The sequence below is a fragment of the Equus przewalskii genome, unplaced genomic scaffold (genome assembly GCF_037783145.1).
Source record: "Equus przewalskii isolate Varuska unplaced genomic scaffold, EquPr2 ChrUn-13, whole genome shotgun sequence".
NCBI lineage: Eukaryota > Metazoa > Chordata > Mammalia > Perissodactyla > Equidae > Equus > Equus przewalskii.
Genome location: NW_027228750.1, coordinates 9504445 through 9523597, shown reverse-complemented (window position 1 = coordinate 9523597; position 19153 = coordinate 9504445). Strand labels below are relative to the sequence as shown.

The 19153-nt window shown below is 53.1% G+C and overlaps 2 protein-coding genes and 1 long non-coding RNA gene across 4 annotated transcripts in view; all 3 read left to right on the top strand.

The window, feature by feature from the left end:
• The first annotated feature begins 1876 nt into the window (after positions 1-1876).
• LOC139081655 (uncharacterized) lies at positions 1877-5246 on the top strand. Its single transcript, XR_011536824.1, has 2 exons — positions 1877-3022; positions 3852-5246. It is a non-coding gene; the product is annotated as an uncharacterized lncRNA (long non-coding RNA).
• A 3824-nt stretch (positions 5247-9070) lies between these two features.
• GPR61 (G protein-coupled receptor 61) lies at positions 9071-16080 on the top strand. 2 transcript variants are annotated; one of them, XM_070607791.1, is made up of 4 exons: positions 9280-9410; positions 12038-12155; positions 12403-14662; positions 15558-16080. In XM_070607791.1, exon 3 carries the CDS (start codon positions 13050-13052, stop codon positions 14403-14405), a length of 1356 nt encoding a protein of 451 aa, XP_070463892.1. In that variant the 5' UTR covers positions 9280-9410; positions 12038-12155; positions 12403-13049; the 3' UTR covers positions 14406-14662; positions 15558-16080. The 2 variants fall into 2 exon arrangements, with proteins under 2 accessions (XP_008521665.2, XP_070463892.1); XM_008523443.2 differs by lacking the exon at positions 12038-12155 and having other exon boundaries at positions 9071-9410.
• Positions 16081-18518: 2438 nt separating this feature from the next.
• Positions 18519-19153, top strand: part of GNAI3 (G protein subunit alpha i3) — a 37933-nt gene continuing 37298 nt past the window's right edge. The window contains exon 1 of the mRNA XM_008523442.2: positions 18519-19058. Within this exon, the coding sequence (XP_008521664.1) occupies positions 18941-19058 (118 nt within the window). The 5' untranslated portion in view covers positions 18519-18940. The remainder of the gene's footprint in view (positions 19059-19153) is intronic.

The following is a 19153-nucleotide window of genomic DNA, read 5'->3' as shown; positions in this document are numbered from 1 at the left end:
TGCCCGGGAGACCTCGGGGCTATAGTAGCAAACAGGAGAGGAACAGAGAGAACTAAAGGAAGCCCTTGACAGCAGTCAGCTGGGCAGGTTAGAGCTTAAGGCATATAGAGCTTGCTTTCTCCTGCTGTAAAATGAGAGCGTGGCTCTGGATATTTTGAGGGTCTCCTCCAGCCTTGATCTGTTATAACTCCATAGTAGAAAGTCAGTTCATGAAATAAGGCTGAACTCCCCTCTGACAGTGGGCCTCCTGGGGTCAGGCTGTGTGGACAGTTTTCCTCCTGCCCAGCTGACCTGCTTCCTGGACCAGGGAGAGGGAGAAAGAGAGTGAGATCGTCTCTTCCCTCCCTCCTTCCACCACCCGTCATTCCCCAGGGGTCAGAGCATCCCCTACCGTCTCCCCACTCCAAGGGAAACCAGACCTGGCTGAGCCCAGGGGCACAGAGAGGTGGGCCTGGGGCCAGCAGAAACAGCTGCCTTAGGTGTCATCTTGCTGTGGGCGTGGGGAGGAGCTGAACTTTCAAGGTCTCCTCTGAGACCAACACGGGTAACCTGAACCTCTTTCCTGCCTTCTAATCCCGAGAGAGAAGACTCAGAGGGTCCCTGCGGGCCTGGTCAGGGTCAGCCCAGAAGTCCTGAGTCAGAGTCCACCCCTCCAGGCTCCAGGCTGAAAAGAGCTGAGCTTCTGTATGTGAACTCCAAGGAGCTCAGCCCGCATGCAGCCCCAGAGAGAAGCCCAGCCTAGGGTGCCAAAGGAGGCAGATGCGAGGCCACTTCCCCCACAGACAGACGGGGTATTGATCCTGCTCCCGCGCCCCCTCCCTCTCTCCACCTCATGGCGCAGCTAATGGCCTGGAAAAAACTGGCCAGCTGTTCCCCAGCTGTGACATAATGAGCTCAGGGACGATCAATGCCCGTTCTGGTCTCTAATTAGGCCGGGGAGCTGGCTGGGGTAAGAGTGCAGCCTGTTTCCTGAGGGCACCACTTCCACTCCAGTCCCCAGCTGCTGTCTGCTGGCAGCCACCTGGGCCCATGCATCTGCGCCCCGAGGAGGGGGCAGGGCCATCGAGTGGCCCTGGGGAGTCTTCTGACCCAGAGCTCCTCTAGCAGCAGAAGTAGGGAGCCCATTACCATCTTAGGTGGGGGCGGATGGGCTAGTGGGGAGAATGTGGCCTGCATGGGAAGCTCCGCACCCCCAGCTTGCTCTGCCTGTGTCTGTCACTCTGTACGGTGACCTTCAATCCCAACCCTTCAACTCCCTGCTCCTGAGACCCTGCCCAGGACCCTCCCCACCACTGTCCCAGATGCCCAAGCCCAGGGCTGCAAAGGAGAGGCTGGTAGCAAGTTTGGCTCCTAGCCCAGCCTCCCTCTGCTATTTATACCCTCAGTCCAGGGAGGGATGGATCAGATTCTCAATGTGCTCACTGCAGAGGAGGAAGTGAGGGTGGAGAGAGAGATGGAAAGAGAAAGGTGTACACTGAGGCAAAGAACCAGGCAGGGGAGCAGAGGCCCATGGCAAAGAGGCTTGAGACTTGGAGAGTTCTGAGAACAGGATAGGAGAGCAGATGAGAGAGATCAAAGGAGGGGAACCAAATAAGAGACAAAAAAATGAGAAATGGGGCCATCAAAGAAAGGAAATGGGATACAAGAAGCAGGACACGCCCTAAGCTGGGTGGGATCAGGCCCCAGGTGCTGGATCAGATGCCCCATCAGGGAAGCTGAGGTGCTGGCCAGAGTGTGTCCACATGCCTGGTGTGAAATTACAGGAGCCAGGAGAGAATGCCCTGGGTCAAAGAGGCACAGGAAACAGAGCTGGTCTAGAGGCATGGGGGTGGGCAGCAAGTCCAGAGATAAAAAGGCCAGGCAGGGACCGTCCCCTAGAATCGAGGCTGTGGGCTCTGCTTCCTGGGGGGAGAGTGTGGGAGCTGGAAGCAGGAGTCAGAGTAATGCGGGGAGAAGAAGAGAAGGCGACTGTTGGGGAGGCTGGAGTGAAAAGGTTGAGGGGAGGGGGTCTAGGTTTTTCTTAGCCTCCACTTCACGGCAGCCTGATCTGGCCCTGAGGCCTTTGGGGCAGCCTGGGCATGGGAGGGGACATTCTTCAGCCAGCCTCCAGCCCTGCTACCATTCACGCAGTCGCACACAAACCAATCAGATGGAGCCCCTTAGAGGAGCCTTTCTGGGGCCCAGCTGACCCTGGTCATCACTTCCTGGGCCCCTTCCCAATCCTAGGACTGAATTTCTTCCTGACTGTGATTCCCAGAGGAATGACCTGGTTTGTGGACAGCAGAGAGCCCACTGCTATTTCCTGCACCCACCCCCTGCCTACCACCCTGAATCTCTCAAGCTGTCAGGGCCTGCAGGAGAAGCCACTCAAGGACAGCAGCTGCTGACTCAGACTCAAAATCGAGAGCTGTAGAGGACCTTCGAGAGCGTCTACAAGCCTAGCCCAACCCCTCATTTGAAGCTGGGGCTTGGAGAAGCTGAGAGAGGAGCACCAAGTGCACTGCTCTGTCATGCGGATGCAGCTCCGGACTCCGCGTTTTGTGTTTCCAGGATGCCAGCTGGCCCATCTCTTCCTAATCACCTCCTAGGAGTGGGAGGGATTTTCTCTTGGGAGCCTTGGCCCTCTTGCCTGGCCCTCCCAGCCAAGATTGTAGGAGGTCAAAAGGATGGAAAAGTCGTAGCCCAAGGACAGCAAGTCCCCCCGGGGGGGGGGGGGTGGGGGAGGGGGGAGGAGGGAGTGGGACAAAGCCCCTGGGGTTTGGAAGGAAGAACTGTCCGGAGACTGCAGGAGACTCTTCTCAGCTCTGTGGCCCACACTGTCCCCTTGTGGCTGCTGGCTGTCAGGGCCGCCTAGGGGCCCTGAAATGAAGCAGTCTTCCTCTTTCCCACCCAGGGGGTTCCTCATCATCCAGGGACCCCTGACCCAGGGCAGGGCTGATTTAGACCATCCGTGGCTACCCTTCCAAGCTAGCCCATCCGAGAGACAGAGTTTTCACACAGCATTCTCCAGTAGGCTCCTCAGGTATGTGGGCGAGGGCTGACCATCGCGCCCTCTGAGGGCTCTGAGGGGACTCTCACAAGCCCTCTCTCCATCCCTAAGGAGCCGGTGGTGGGGGGGGCGGGTGGGAGTCTGGCCCTTCCTTGGACATAGGGGCGTGAGAGTTGAATGAGGGGGAAGCTCTTGTTTTTAGATGGGTCAGGAATGCAGGGAGAGGACTTTGGAGGAAAGGAGAATGTCTGGGAAAGAGGCCACAGGGCCTGTATCCCTGTGCCCAGCGGTGTCCAGTGGTGCCCAGCCTGGAGAAGGAAGTGTCAGGCTGCCCCAGTGCTCAGTGGGGCTGGCGGGGCTGAGGACTGGTTGCTTAGGGAGGATTGCCCAAGGATGTAGAGCAGGGGCGCCCCCAAGAGTCAGAGACCAGGCACTGCTGGGAGAGCTCTGTGGACCCTCAGCTGGGAAATCCAGCCCAGCTCTTTGCGCTTAGGCCAGAGCCCAGGACCCCGGAACCCGGCAGCGAGCTGGGCGGCCCGTGCTGGAGTGAGCAGCTATGAGGTCCAGGTGCTGTGTCCCTGCAGATCAGGCTGGGCGGCTTCTTAGGACACCGTGGATCTATAGGGGAGAATTTCCAGGCACTCAAATTACCACTCCATCCTTTGCCTCCTCCCCACAGAATGGACATGCAGGTCACTCACGGGGACCTGGGCCGATGCTCTGAGAGCCCACCTGGGAAGCATGAGTGTCATGTGATCTCTCCTCACTTCATCTCTGACCTCCCCTTTCCTGAGCTCACTCTGTCGTATGTTCACAGGTACTATCTCCTGGAAGACCTATGTGTTTTTTCTCCTCCCTCTAGACCTGAACGACAAGGGACATTCCCAGCCTTGAGTTCAACCCCTCTCTCTGGCACCTGTGGGTTCAGTAAATACTTATCGACTGACTCACGAAAAGACAGGAAATGGACACGTCTGTGGCCCTACCTTTCCCTGCTCAAACATTTTACTGTGCTGCCTTTTCAGTCTGGCTTACCAGCCCTTCCACCGTCCAGCCAACGTACCTCTCTCCTTGCAGTGCCCTGATATTCCGTGAGCTTGCCTGTCTCCATGTTTTTGCCAGGCCTGCTCCTTCTGCCTGGAATACTCTCCTCCTTCAATTACTCCCAGTTAAAATCCTACCCCTCCTTTAAGACCCATGACACTTCCTTCATGAAGCCTTCCAAGATTTCCTAAGGGAGCGGGTTCTACTTTTTCTTTGAATCTCCATAGAACTTTGACTCTCCTTTGAAGCTTACAACCTGCTTCATCTCTATCCTAGATTGTAAGCACCGAGAGTGCAAGCTTTGTATTTGTTTCATCTTTGTGTCCCTCTCTCTCACCCCCTAGACAGAGCTTTGCCTATATAGTGGGTGCTCAGTAAACATGTCTTGAATTGAGTGAAGTGGAGCCTGCAGTTTGGGCTGCTGGGAGCCAAAGGAGGTGGGAATGGGGTGCTCCGAGGCTTCAGGACACTAAAGGAGTGTTTTCAGAAGTGGGAGGCAAGGACCTCTACAGGGAGGGGAGTGAGGAATCTGGGCCTCCTCAGGACCTCTCCTGGGGGGAGGAGCACTTTGCGGAAGAGAACAGTCAGCGGGAGAGCCTTGGAGATGCTGTGGGTTGAGGAACGGCACCAGGTGCGGGGAAAATTACAGGTTGGCCCCAGTGCCAGACGTGATGGACCCCAACTATCTGCATCCTTAGTGGCAGGCAAAAAAAGGGGTAGGAATCTGGAGGCATGGATTCTGGTCACGTCTCCTTCTCCCTCTAGCTGTGTAGTCTTGGGCAAGTTACTTCCCCTCTCTGAACTTATTCATCTGTAAAATAGTACCTGACTTCCCATGACCTGTTCAGCTGTGCTATTCTGACTCCACGTCGAGGTTCTGAAGCAGAGGGGTGATGGTCAATGGGGACTGGTACATGAGCCCCCTCAGGCCTGAGCACCAGGAATAAGCCCACCCAGGTGCTGGACCAGAGCAGGTGACAGAGTCCAAAGCCATGAAGAAGGAGGCGTGTGACTTGGGTAAGCTGTGGCCTGGCTTGGAGGATGTGGAGGTGGGTGGCAGGGGGAGACAACACCCCCAATTCAGAGCAAGTAAAGTGCCCAGTTAGCAGGCCCCAGGGAAAGGGTTTTTGGGACCCCCTTTCTTTTGCCGTGCTTCTCTGTCCTCTTCCTTGCCCCATCCCCTGACTTAGTAAATAAAGATCTGGAATTTGAATCCCAGCTGCTCAACTGTGTGGCTCTGAGAAGGTCATTTAACCTCTCTGGGCCTCAGTTTCTGCATCTGTAAGTGGAGTTATTGAAACTAACTCAGAAGATGGTTGTGAAACTACTCATGTGAAAGTGCTCAGTGCTGTGCCCACTGCTCGATCTCCCCTCCTGAGTCTGGAAAAGGACAGTTGGTACAGACTGCCCCTCAGGCCACAGGGCAAATGGTTAATGGTGCTTTGCAGGTGCACGGTGGTGGGGCAGGGCACTGGTGGGGAGGTTGGATGGGAAGAACAGGCAGCCCCTGACCGCTAGTGAGGAAGGGCCACTCCACCTGCAGACTTGTTTATCATGTCATTACCAAGGACCCAGGAGCTCTCTGGGAGTTTTTCTTTGGGGTCCAGCATTGAGCCCCAGCTGAGGGATGGGGGTGGCAGCAGGGGAAGGCTCCCCGGCCTCCTAGCAGGCCTGGCCTGCACATGCACTGTGGGTGTTCCTGCCACTCTTTTGAGCCTGGTTCATCCGAGGCCCCCAGTTTCTAATCTGGTTGGGAAGGATTTATTTTTGGGTCCCTGTAACCTAGCAATGGGCTCACATGACCAGTGGCAGCTGCAGGCTGAATATACTGTTGGATCTTGGCTCCTGGCAGGGGGTGTAGGCCAGACTGTGGGGGAATAAAGGGAATGGGAAGGTTCTCACCTCTTCTTTCCTCCTTCTCCTTCCTCAGTCCCTGGGCCTGGCCCCCAGATGGTGGGCAGGGCGGGTGGGTGCCTGGAGAGCAGGCATGGCTGGTGCTGGCACAGGGGGCTCTGGATAGCTGGGGCTGAGCTAAGGTGGGGAGGTCCCAGCTGTGAGCCTGCTCTGTGCCTGGGGGCGGGGGTTGGGTGTCTGTGTGGATGGAGGCGGGTGCAGAGAGGACACAACATTGGCATCCTGAGGGACAAAGCCAGGCTGGGGAGTAGGCGGTCGAACAGACAGTCTATGTTGTGGCATCTTGGGGACACCCCTGGTCGATGCTGGAATCCCAACATTCAGCTTCTTCTCTTTGTTCCCTGTTAAATTGTTAATATTCCTGGGAGAGAACGCATTAAGCTACTATCAGCGTGAATGGATTTATCAGCCTCTTTCCTGAGAGCAGGTTTTGACAGAGGCAGAGAGGGCAGAGAAGGAGGGGCAGTGGGTGCTACTAAGCAGGTGAGGGGTGACAGGGAGGGGGCTGTGGGCACATAAAAAGCATTTGATAGATTCATATTGAATAAATGGATGGATGAATGAAAGGTAAACTTGGTCTGCTTCAAGGTCACAGTTGAGGGGGCAGGAAAGGGTGGGTGGGGGTGGACATAACCCTGTCACAAGGTGCTGGTGGGCAAGGGCGGGGCACGGCTGCACCAAGAAGCAAGTCTGGGATGGCGAAATCAGATCTCAGCACCAAGGGGCCACCATGATACTGAGGAGAGGGGTGCCACTGCTGACCTGTCACAGGAGCCACCTCCTGGGTATGCAGGCAGCGTGGTGGGCCATGGACCTCTGAGGTGGTTTGTTGGAACCCCCAGGTTCTCCACCTTGATCTTCCCACCTCCTCCATGTGCTAAGCTCTAAAAGGAGGGATTGGCACGGTTGGGTGGGGGGATGTAATATCGATAGCTACTCCAAATCCTGGTGGAGATCATTTAATGAGATACAACATAAGAAGTACCTCCCAGATTGGGCCCTCAAGGACTAGTATCATCATCATCATCAGCAGCAGCAGCAGCAGCAGCAGCAGCAGCGGCCTCCAGGCCAGGATAAGCAGTTTTTCATCTCCCCTCCTCCTCTCCTGAGCCAGGATGGCTTCTAGCATCTGAGAGGATGCTCTAGGGTCCATGCCTCCTTGGAACTGCCTTCCCCAAGGGCTCTCTGAGAATGGCCTCAGGACCTGGAGACTTTGTCTGCTGTCCACCACACCAGTTGTTTGGCCAGCCAGGGTAACTACTAGCTCCCTCAAGCCTGAGAAACAGGCTGTGTTTGTATTGCGGGCTCCCTATCCCTATTAGATAATCTGGGGAGTGAAGAATTGTGCCCATTTTATAGCTAGAAAAACTAAGGCACAGACGGCTGATTCTCAGGCAAAGGTCTTACCACCAACCAGTAGAACAGAGCCCAACTAGAACCAAGGTTTTCTGACCAATCCAGTGCTCTTTCTTTGGTCCTGTTCTGATGGGCCTGGATCAGCTCTGGTTCTTTCTGAACCCTTGGAAGGGGGCCATGTCAGTCTGGGCTGGACCCCTGCAGGAAGGATGTGGGTGCTGACCAGGGGTATGTCTTCCCTGATCCCAGAGGGTTTGATTGATGCCAAGATCTTGCCAACACCATGCAACACAAGGTTTGATAAAAATCTCTTTGCTGTCCGCAGGTTTTTATTTGATATTTTAATTGATTTCCCTGTACTCAGGTATATCTAGTTTTGTTTTAGGCTGTTTCCTGGAAGGCAGTGGCCACTTGTGTGGAATCAGCTTTAGGGCTTCAGCCCTAAGTCTCACGTCAGGCCTCCAGAGAGGTCATGGGGGCATGGGGGAGGGAATAAATGCTTAGCTTCAAACACACCTGGGTTCAAATATTGGCTCTGGCACTTACTAGCTATGTGACCTGGGGAAAGTCACTTAACCTCTGACACCCATTTCCTCATCTATAAAATAAGGCGAGTAACGGCTACCTCCTAGAACTGGCGTGAGGATTGAGGGTACTGTATGTAAAGGGCCGCACCCTCCTAAGAGCTCAAGGAAGGGTGGTCAGGGGGAGTGGAGATTACCCCATTGGGTCTGGGCTGGTCAGCGGCCTCTTTTTTGTTGACCTGAAGCCTGGGGCAGCCACCTTGCCCGCTCTGAGTTCCCTGGGTACTTCATTGTTCTATGGCTTTCTGGGTTGGGTCTGGTAAACAATTCCAGAATTCCTTTTCTTCCCTTTTAGAGACAGAAGGAGTTTCTGGCCAGGCAGGTCTAAGGGCAGTGGGTCTCATGCTTGAGTTCCTTGTCTAGGCCCATGGCTCTGCCAGGTGTGGTTTTGGGCATCTCTTCACCTCTCTGGGCCTCAGAAACATGGATGCCTTGGCCTGTAGGATGTCTTACAGCTCTACGATGTTAGAATCCTATCCTTGGGTGTCAGGCATGTACCTGGGGGAACTATTCTCTTGATAGCTAGTGGGAAGCCATGCCCCTCATGTCACCTCCAAGGCTCATCACATGGCCTTGGACCCGCAGTGGGTGACGTTCCCCAGCTGCAATTGGTCCCACAGATCCAGACCAATCGGAGCCTTCCCGAGTACCTGGCTCCAGCTCTGCTTCGGGGCGCAGTGTTGTGGTGGTACCACAGGGTGGCTCATGAGGATGTTCCATTCTCCCATCTCCATCAGTTCTCAGAGCCCCACGCCAATTAAACATAAGATCTAAGAAAACAATAATGCAATTTTGAGGGGCAGGTGCAGGGTTAAGACAAGGCCTTTAAACCTGAATCCCCTTCAAACCTGACTGCCACTCCTAAACTTGTCCTTTATACACATTTGGCAGCTTCCAAAGGAGCCAAACCTTGGACCATGCTCCGCAGCCTCGGCCCCTACCAGGCCTAACCCTGGGGCCCTGGGTCTGTACTGACTGGCGTGCTGCAAAAGCACCTTGGTTCTGAAGTCCCTCAGAACCATGTGGTGGCAGGGCTGTCAGGAGCTTCAGGGATCATCTCTCCTCTATTCTCTTTGAGCAGATAAGAAACCAAGGCCAGAAGTGGGAAGAGACTTGCCCAAGGCCACACAGCTAGTGAGAGCCAGAGCCAGGCCTTAAATCTGGATTTTCTGACTCTGAATGCTCTTTTTACTTCATCAGCCTGGCCAGGAGGGTCTCCACTGCCTACCACCACCCGGGCCACGAGGTTTTGAGGCCACTCTAGCAACCTGAGAGAAGTGGGAGGCATTGGGCCCACTCCTGGACGCCTTGCCTGGGGGCACTGGTGCCCGGCCACTGGCTTCAGAAGTGGCTCCAGGGGGCTAGGTGGGAAGCAGGAGGCCATTAGGACCCAGAAGCTCTCAGAGCATCTTGCTCTGCCGGCTGCCTCTCACCATCACTGCAGTGGTTCAGGCTTCAGCAGCCTTGGAGGAGCATCAGCTGAGAAGAGCTATCACATGGGAGCCGGGAGCTGCTCAGCAAAGGTAGGAGTTGCCGACTAGGCCAGGAACGGGGGCCAGAGTCAGGGCCTGGTGGTGAGCGCTGAGGTACCCTACAGAAGGGCAGCCCTGCATCCCAAGGACCAGCCCACCCTACCTTATGGTAGGCAGTTTGTCAGAGAATGGGATCCCAGGTATCCCGAAGGCAGTACTGGGGTGTGGGCATCTCTGAAGTCTAGTGATGAGGGGTTGATCTCCTGCCAGCAGGAGTACCTACATCCCGCAGGCAGACAGGGTTCCCTACATATCTTGCTTCATGTCATAGAGATGGGTCCCTCACATCCTAGGAATGAGTCCTTTGGCATCCAGGCTTATGGGCAACTCTGTGTCCTGGGTGTGGGCAACTCTGCTGGGGGGAGGTGTTGTAGCCCCCTGGAAATGTCTCCTGGCTTAGGAGGGGCATGCTCTTGTCTGAGGGAAGGCCAGGCTGCGGTCCTTGGGAGGGAAGCTCTGTATCTGGGAAACAGGTGCATCTGAATCACAACGACACCTCTGTGGCCTTGGGCTGGGCACTTAGGTACATCTTGCATCCTGAAACAAGGATATCCCTAACTTTTCCATGCCCCTCTAGAGGCCCAGACCTCAGCTCATATGGTGGCAAAGCCTTCAGGTACTGAGAGGTCCTGGAGGTGAGGGAGGGGGTCTTGGAAGGAAGCAGCGCGAGGACGAGAGCATCCGAGAAGGCATGATGACTTGAGCTAGGAGGGGAGTGAGGCTCCGTGGGCTTCCCCTGTGAAACTGTTACACCACCGCCCTCCCTTCCTTTACCCCAGTCCATCAGTGAGGGAGTGCCAGGGCCCAGGTATGCTGGGCTGTCGGTTAGGAGGTAAATTGGAATCCTGCAATTTAGGAGTCCGTGTGGAGATGCTGGCAAGGCTAGGGGGGTTGTGGAAAAGAGAAATGTCCAATGCCTTCTTGCCTAGGGCTCCATCTTGGCTTCACAGCACCCCCTCCATCTCCACGTGGAAACCATGTCTGCTTCCCTCAGTCTGAGACCCTGGGTGGGCCCTGCTGGCAGACCCTTGATGTCCAGGCAGAGACGGTAGGCCTTTGCTCTTTTAGCTTCCAGGGCCTCAGAGCCACGTCTCCCGGACCACACTCCCAGGTAGAAGGGATGGGGAAGTCATGGCATGTATTGTAAGGGGCAAGGATGCCTCTCCTAGTATCTTTTTCCACATTTTTTTCTGGTAGATTGTCTTATGAGAAGCTGACGTCTCCACTTTCAGGCCCTCTCTTCACTTTCTCTGCAGACCCTGAGTCTATGTGGCCATTTTAACTGTGAAATGAGCTTTCTGTTATGCCTGGGGAGAGGCGCGTCTCTAGGCAGTTTTCCAAAGTTAGGGCTGCCTCAAGTCCAAGAGCCCAGGATACCCTTTCCAGAAGAGAGGGCCCTGGCTGGCACACAGCTGACTGACTGAGTTTTCTTGGAGTATGTACTAGAGGCAGGGATTCAACTCATCAATCTGAGTTTGATTCAATTCACAAAATTGTATTGAGCACCCATGGCATGCATGGCATGCTAGAAGTTAAATTAGTGCAAAGTTGGTGGTCATGACAAAAACCAGAGGTGACTGTAAGGTTGTGACTGTGGAGAGGGAATGGGGCCTGACTGCCCCACGTGGTCCTCTTTATTGCAGTTAGAGAAATGATGGGTTTTTAAATTGAGAAACCACCAGGCCCTTCGTAGTCCAGGAACTCACAGAGTCATCAAATGTTATCATCTATGGGAACCTTGGAGGTCGTCCAGTCCAACCCATTTTACAGATGAGGAAACTGTGACCCGGGCAACTTGTGTCTTGTCTACAGAAAGCCCACCAGACTTGGCAGGTCCACAGTTTGCCTCTAATTTGCAGAACTTAGCACACTAAACTGAGGGAATCTGGACTGCAAGAAGAGTATATGGAAACGAAAAAATTTAAAATTACCTTGGGCAACTTATTTTGATTATGTGCAAACTCAGCATGGATAATGAGACACATAAAACAGGTCTGATCTGCCATTTGATCAGGAGAAATGAGAGATACTGAAACCCCAGACATTTTCCTCTCCAATTTCTTCTAGTTTTCTTCTCTGCTTTATGCTCACCCACTTCCACGATCGCAGTCATCTACCCACACGCATACCCACCCCGCCCCTACCCAGATGCCTCCTCCTCTCTCCTTGTTCTGTGACTGTGGGAACAGTCTGGGACCAAGAGGGCTCTAGGCCTGGGATCCTCTGATGGTCAGCTCCAATGAGCAGAAATCTGGGGACCTGGGGAGGGGGAGGTTAGGAGAAGCTACTCTCCCACCTGCAGGGGCACAGTGGCCATGAGAAGCTAAGGAGTGGGTGGAGATGGGACTTATGCCCTTCTGGCTTTGGGAGCAGTGGAGGCTGGATGAGCTGACCTCCCAGTTTCCTTCCAGCTGGGATGCTTCGTTTTCCTTGCTCCTTCTCAACACTCCCAAAGTAACAGCTCTTTGTCTTGGGGTGGGGATGTCAGAGGAGACGAAAGCACAGCCCTTCCCCTTTTCAGGTGATCTCTTGCCAGCAGTAACCCCAGAGCAATGAGAGACATGTTGAGAGATGGTTCAAACTCAGCAACTATTTCCTGAATGCCTCTTACGTTTCAGCCACTGTGGAGGGCGCCGTCAAGTGCAGCATGGCATGGTGGGCTAGAGTACTGGCCCTGGAGCCAGACTGCCTGGGAGTGTCCCTGGACCTTACCACTTACTAGCTGTGTGACCTTTGGTAAGTTATGCAAACTCTCTAGGCCTCAGTTTTATCAACTGCAAAATGGGGATAAAAATAATATCTACCTCGTAGAGTTTTGTGAGGATTAAAATGAGTGAATATATATGGAGTACTTAGAACAGTATCTGGCATGTGGAAAGCACCATATAAATGTTACTGCTTATTATTAATATTATTATGACTAAATCTCACACAATCCTTCAAACACAGTTGTGAAGTCAGGATTATTCCCTTCATTTTACAGATGCCTTTGTGAGGAAACAGAAGTTCAGAAGAGTCATAGAGTTACTTAACTCCCAGACCTGGGACTGGAAACCAAGCCTCGTGCTCCCTCTACTCCTCAACAGCTCCTGCCAGTCTGAGGAGACAGGAAATCAGGGAATTTACATAAACCACCTCCAAACTGGGGCACTATCCCGGAGCTCAGCAGGACCCTGGGCAAGGGAGACAGAGGATTTAGAATCTCTGGATAACAGTCCTTGAAAGGCGAGAAGAGTTTGGAGAAGACAGGAAAGGAAGTGGAAAAGAAGGAGCCGGAGACCACTCGGAAGGTGGAACGCTGAGTGGACAAGGCCCCTGCGTTTTTCACGTCTGCTCTGCTGCTGCTTCGCAGTCACCAAGGTGGACCCAGAGCTACCTCCTGCCAGAAAGGAGAGAGGAGCTCCTGAGCCCTCAGTTAGTGGCCTGGCGCTCTGTATGTGCAGCCCAGCCTCGAAGGCTGCCACTAAGAGCCTGCCTGAGAGGCTCCAGCAGGAGGCGCCCTCTCCCCCGACTCCCACTCGCTGACAAAATTGGGAAGCCTGGGCCTGGGCTTGCCATCCCAGGGTCACTGGACTAGGATGGGGGATGGGCCTGTGACAGGAGGTACCCTGGGTGTCCTTTTTCGGCCCCATGGAGTCCTCACCCATCCCAGAGTCATCAGGGAACTCTTCCACTCTGGGGAAGGTCCTTCAAACCCCAGGTCCCTCTACTGCCAGTGGGGTGCCGGAAGTGGGGCTGCGGGACGTGGCTTCAGAATCTGTGGCCCTCTTCTTCATGCTCCTTCTGGACTTGACCGCTGTGGCTGGCAATGCTGCTGTGATGGCTGTTATCGCCAAGACACCTGCTCTCCGGAAATTTGTCTTCGTCTTCCACCTCTGCTTGGTGGATCTGCTGGCCGCACTGACCCTCATGCCCCTGGCCATGCTCTCCAGCTCCGCCCTCTTTGACCATGACCTCTTTGGGGAGGTCGCCTGCCGCCTCTACTTGTTCCTGAGCGTATGCTTTGTCAGCCTGGCCATTCTCTCAGTGTCAGCCATCAATGTGGAGCGCTACTATTATGTGGTCCACCCCATGCGCTACGAGGTGCGCATGACGCTGGGGCTGGTGGCCTCTGTGCTGGTGGGTGTGTGGGTAAAGGCCTTGGCGATGGCTTCTGTGCCAGTGTTGGGAAGGGTCTCCAGGGAGGAAGGAGCTCCCAGCATCCCCCCAGGCTGCTCACTCCAGTGGAGCCACAGTGCCTACTGCCAGCTCTTTGTGGTAGTCTTTGCTGTCCTTTACTTCTTGCTGCCCCTGGTCCTTATCCTCGTGGTCTACTGCAGCATGTTCCGAGTAGCCCGTGTGGCTGCCATGCAGCATGGACCACTGCCCACGTGGATGGAGACACCCCGGCAACGCTCGGAGTCTCTCAGCAGCCGCTCCACCATGGTCACCAGCTCAGGGGCCCCCCAGACTACACCGCACCGGACGTTTGGGGGCGGGAAGGCGGCAGTGGTGCTCCTGGCCGTGGGGGGGCAGTTCCTGCTCTGTTGGTTGCCCTACTTTTCTTTCCACCTCTACGTTGCCCTGAGCACTCAGCCCATTTCGACTGGGCAGGTGGAGAATGTGGTGACCTGGATCGGCTACTTCTGCTTCACTTCCAACCCTTTCTTCTATGGATGTCTCAATCGCCAGATCCGGGGGGAGCTCAGCAAGCAGTTTGTCTGCTTCTTCAAGCAGGCCCCAGAGGAGGAGCTGAGGCTGCCTAGCCGGGAGGGCTCCATTGAGGAGAACTTCCTGCAGTTCCTTCAGGGGACTGCCTGTCCCACAGAGTCCTGGGTTTCCCGACCTACACCCAGCCCTAAGCAGGAGCCACCTGCTGTTGACTTTCGAATTCCAGGCCAGATAGCTGAGGAGACCTCCGAGTTCCTGGAGCAACAACTCACCAGCGACATCATCATGTCGGACAGCTACCTCCGTCCTGCCCCCTCACCTCGACCAGAATCATGATGGGCTGCTGGACACTTGGAGAGAGATGGGGCTGGGGGCCGGTTATGGCTGCAAGGAACACCTTGTGGGACCACCTTTTCCCAGCTAGCTGGGGCTAGGGCTGGGGTCTCTGCACACAGCTTTCGCTTAGTGTTTTCTGGGTCAGGAACAGAGCCAACAGGATGGACATGTGGTGAAAGCCTTGGACATGGCTATGATCCTTGACTACTGGGGGAGGGGACCTGGTGAGATGGTGACGAGAGTAATGGGTCACGAAGGTGAGATGATGCCTTTCAACCAGTGAACTTTCCATGCCTCAGGAAGCAGGGAAACTCTCTAAGGGTAGGAGTTGGAGGATATAAGGCAGCAGGCTAGGTTTGGAGTTATTCTGGGGATCCTTTAGGATATTTAATTTTTCAGTATAATTGTCCAGGGCAATAATTGCACCCAAGCACGGTAAGAAAATGACCCATCTCTTCTTATTTCCTTGCTTGGGTTTTGTTTTTGTTTTTGTTTTTTTGCTGGGGAAGATTCGCCCTAAGCTAATATCTGTTGCCAATCTTCCTCCTTTTTTTTTCTTTCTTTTTCCTCCCCAAAGCCCCAGTACACAGTTGTGTATAATTGTAAGTCCTTCTGGTTCTTCTATGTGAGCCACAACCACAGCATGGCTACTGACAAACAAGTGGTGTAGTTCCATGCCTGGGAACCAAACCTGGGCTGCCAAAGCAGAGCATGCCAAACTTTAACCACTAGGTCATCAGGGCTGGCTCTCCTTGCTAGGTTTAAAAAGAACTAAATAAAATCCATGAGTTTCCATTTGAGTTAGTAGATCTTGTTCTAGTTTTAGATCTGGGGTTTCCTTAAAGTGAGAGGATCAGCTGGGTATATTCCTTTCCTGAGTTTGGCCAGAAGAGGAAATAGCAATCAGGGTACATAGAGTAGAAGACAAGAAAGCTGACTGCAGCTCTCTTTTCTACCCGCAAGCTTGATCTCAGCAGAGGCAAGACTAAGACAGGATGGCCCTTTCTACTTGTCTGTTAGGATGAATAAGTGAAAGATTGGGGGTTGGATGGCTGAAGATGGGGATTAGCATTTGAATTGCTAAGGTGGTTGGATACAGACAGACCCGATAATCACCCTGACCAATAATACTATAAATCTGTTTTTTCCTAGGACTGGCCTCCCTGGTCTCTCTCCTCATGGCAGTGACCCACCTCCAGTCCCCTGGACAATCGGGTACAAGAGACTAAGGTTGGGAATGGGATGGATGGGGTTTCCCTGGTCCATTAAATGCCTCCCTACTCCCATTCATTGCTCTTAACATTAGCTTCAGTGACAAAGACTTAAATCTCTCTCCTATCTGCAGCCCTAGGTTGGAGAGAGAGCAAAAGAGTTGGGCTCAGCCGTTCACAACTGAGACTGTAGGAAATGTGTTGGTTTGTATTGGTGATGGTATTTTCAAGGGAAGCGGAATAATTGCAAACTGGACAGGACACCCATCTGGGACTACCTGTCCATCCCACTCCCCTCAATTGAATCAGGTAACATAAAAGTGTTGCGGCTGGACCAGAGGGTGGTGTGGTCTGTATTTGAACAAATTCCTGGCTCAGTGAGCATCAAAGGGGAAGATGGGCTGGTGGGAGTGGGACAGATTCCCTTTGAACAGCCAATAAATAATTTTTATTATAAAAAGTTATACTGATATCAACATGACTCCTTCAGTTCAATTCAGTGCATAATAGTTGAATACCCAATATTCTCTGGGACTCACACAGAGCATGTGGCGTCACTGCCTTCAAGGAGTTCATAGTCCAATTCGATCAGGTACCTTGTATTTTTACATCTGGTAAAGCACTATAGAATGTGTTTGAGAAATATATTGGAGAATATGTTCATGGTTCTGAGAGTTCAGTCCATTGCAGCAAGATACCTACATGGAGGCTTCCTGCAGATTGTGGGAAGTACAGGGGTTGTCACTGAAACTCTAGTTGAAGAAAATAATTTATTAAATGAAACTTGGGCAAACAGCTTTTCCCCTCTAGGAAAATTTCCAGGTTTCTGTCTTCCTACCACTAGACTGCCTCTAGTCTAGCGCCTATTACATTGAGGAAATCCCTTAGATAATACATACACGGAAGAGAGTCTTTCGTGATCAAAAAACATGCTTGCCTCTCTCTCCTCCCTTTTAAGATAAACTCCTGGATGGGGGGAGAACTCTTCTTCCAAACAGCACTGATCAGCTAGTAGGCCCTAGGCATTACCAGCAGGTGGCAGTGTGAGTCCAGTGGAAGTAGGAAAGGTGTGGTCCGGCGTGGGCAGGAGGGGAGAAGGGAAGGCTCTAAACATTGCCTGGCAGCCATTTTGTCAATTTATTTTGCCTTTTCCTTTGACTTTGCCCTTCAACCCTTTCTTTACATACATCAAAGAAAATTTTAAGTAGCAAGGATATCTCTAATTCAGGCTGACATTTCCTGACACTGTGATCTCACTGGCGTTTATTACGGAATTTGACCTGCGCTAGTTCATTTGTCATTTATTTTTCCCTGAGTGGATCATGAAGGAAATAAAAATTTCTGTTATGCTGAGAACTTTCCCAACAATTTCTGTCATTAACACCTTTCAGGAATTTTCTAGTTACCAGGATTGCTTGGTAAGGTTCAATACGTAATCCTTAGCTGTGAAAGCTGTTCCTGGACAAATTTTGACCTCTCTAATCCACTGAAGAATCAACAGGTTGAGACAACCGGCCTGTCACTTTTTCCGCACCCTAGTGATGGTGGGGTAACTCTCAATCCTGGATGGAAACCTTCTGTTGTCAGGTCTCCCCAGGTAACATCTTAGAGTGGTATGGCAGACAAAGAGGTGAATTTGGAGTCAGGTCTACTTACTCACTGTGTGAACTTGGGAAAGATGCTTAATTTCTCTGAGCCTATTTCCTCATCTGTAAAAATGGGGATAACACTACCTACCTCACAGGGTTGTTGTGAGGATTAAAAGAGATGACACGTGGAAGCACCTAGCCATACCTGGCAAATAGGTACTCAATAAATATTGGTTTTTCTTCCCTCTCCTCTTGCCCTTTTTCCCCATAAGTATTGATTGTGGGAAAGCAGTCCCTTTTATTCTAACAGGTTTGGGAATGAGTAGACTTTTCAAACTTTGAAGAACTGGCATTGATAATTGATGGTGGATGAGGTTATTCAAGGTGCCCCTCAAGAAATCTAATTAACGAATCATCACCATATAGACCTTTCTGTTGGGACCTGACATTCTAAGGTTTACATTCTATTAGGGAAATAATTTTTAATCAGGGAAAGGTTTTGGAGGCTACAAGAGTTCCCCTCCCTAGAATGTATGCTGAGAGTTATTTGTGGGGCTATTTGGCAGTAAAGGTAATTTAGGGCCACCTTCACGGTAGTACCCAGGATTATAAGCGAAAAAGGTTATCAGTCTGGGGCTTTCATAGGAGATTTAATTTTCAGGTGATGCTAGACCCGAGAGGCAAATTTTACTAGAACTTCCCTTTTGGGGTACCACAACAGTAAATTTTAGCAGGAGATTCACAGGATGCACTGGTTTGTTTCGGGGTGTGGGACTGGGGTTGACTAATCTTGGTAGAATCCTAAACCCCCAACGCAGGACAATCTGTAAGCACCAAAAACGACTTATTTGGGAGAAAGGCAGCATGGAAACTTTATGGAGGACTACACGCTTCCCTTTCAAGTTAACAGGGTATTTGTTAGCGACTTCAAGTGGCCCTTTGCCAACATAGTAGCTGGGCAACTCTCAAGCCCAGAGAAATTCGTACGCAACGGACCGAGGACCAGGGTCCACTTCGAGAGGAGGAAGCGCTGGGCCAGAGTGGGCAGAAAAGGATCGCTGAAGTCCTTGGCATGGTCGGTCTTACAGATCTCAGATGTGAAGCGTGGCTGGGGCCCAGGCTTGGGAGTTCGTTCCCATCCCATAGATCTAGCTGAAATGATCCTGGCAGCGGAAGTGTCTTACACTTGGGCAGGGGCCCCGGGTCTCCAAGGTCAGAGATCAAAGGGGCTTTCTCGTCAGTGAGAAATTCCCAGCAGAAATTCCCATGCGGGCTGTGGGCTCTTATTTGGGAATTCCCCCCACTCACGCCCCAGCCAAACTAGGCTGTGTGACCTCGGGAGGGCGCCATGAACTGGAGAGAACAGTCCCCCGTTTTTCTACATTTATCCGAATAAGGCAGCCGAAAAGGTGAAAGAGAACTAAGGTCGAGCGTCGCTCAGCGAGCTCGACAGCCCCTCGCTACGCACGGAACCACCGCGCCGCCTCACCGTGCCTCTCTCGGTACTTCCGCTTTCGGTCGCGCCTCCTCCACCCCACCTAGAGATGTTCTAGCAGTAACGGCCGAGGGGCGTTGCCGGAAGTGTCGTAAACACCGGATATCCGGTTCCATCGGGCGCTCCGAAAGCTGACGGAGAGGGCCGCCGCCCAGCAGCAGGGTCTGTCTCAGCCAGGCGAGCCGCAGTCTCAGTGGTCTGTGAGTGAGTCCGGGCCCGGTCCCCTCTCCCGCCGCCGCTATGGGCTGCACACTGAGCGCCGAAGACAAGGCGGCGGTGGAGCGGAGCAAGATGATCGACCGCAACTTGCGGGAGGACGGAGAGAAAGCGGCCAAAGAAGTGAAGCTGCTGCTCCTCGGTGAGGGGCTGGGGGCGGGGCTGGCGGGGTGATCGCGAGGGCCTGGGCGATTGGGAGCCTTGAGAGGGGTCCGGCCGGGCCGGCGGAAAGGACCC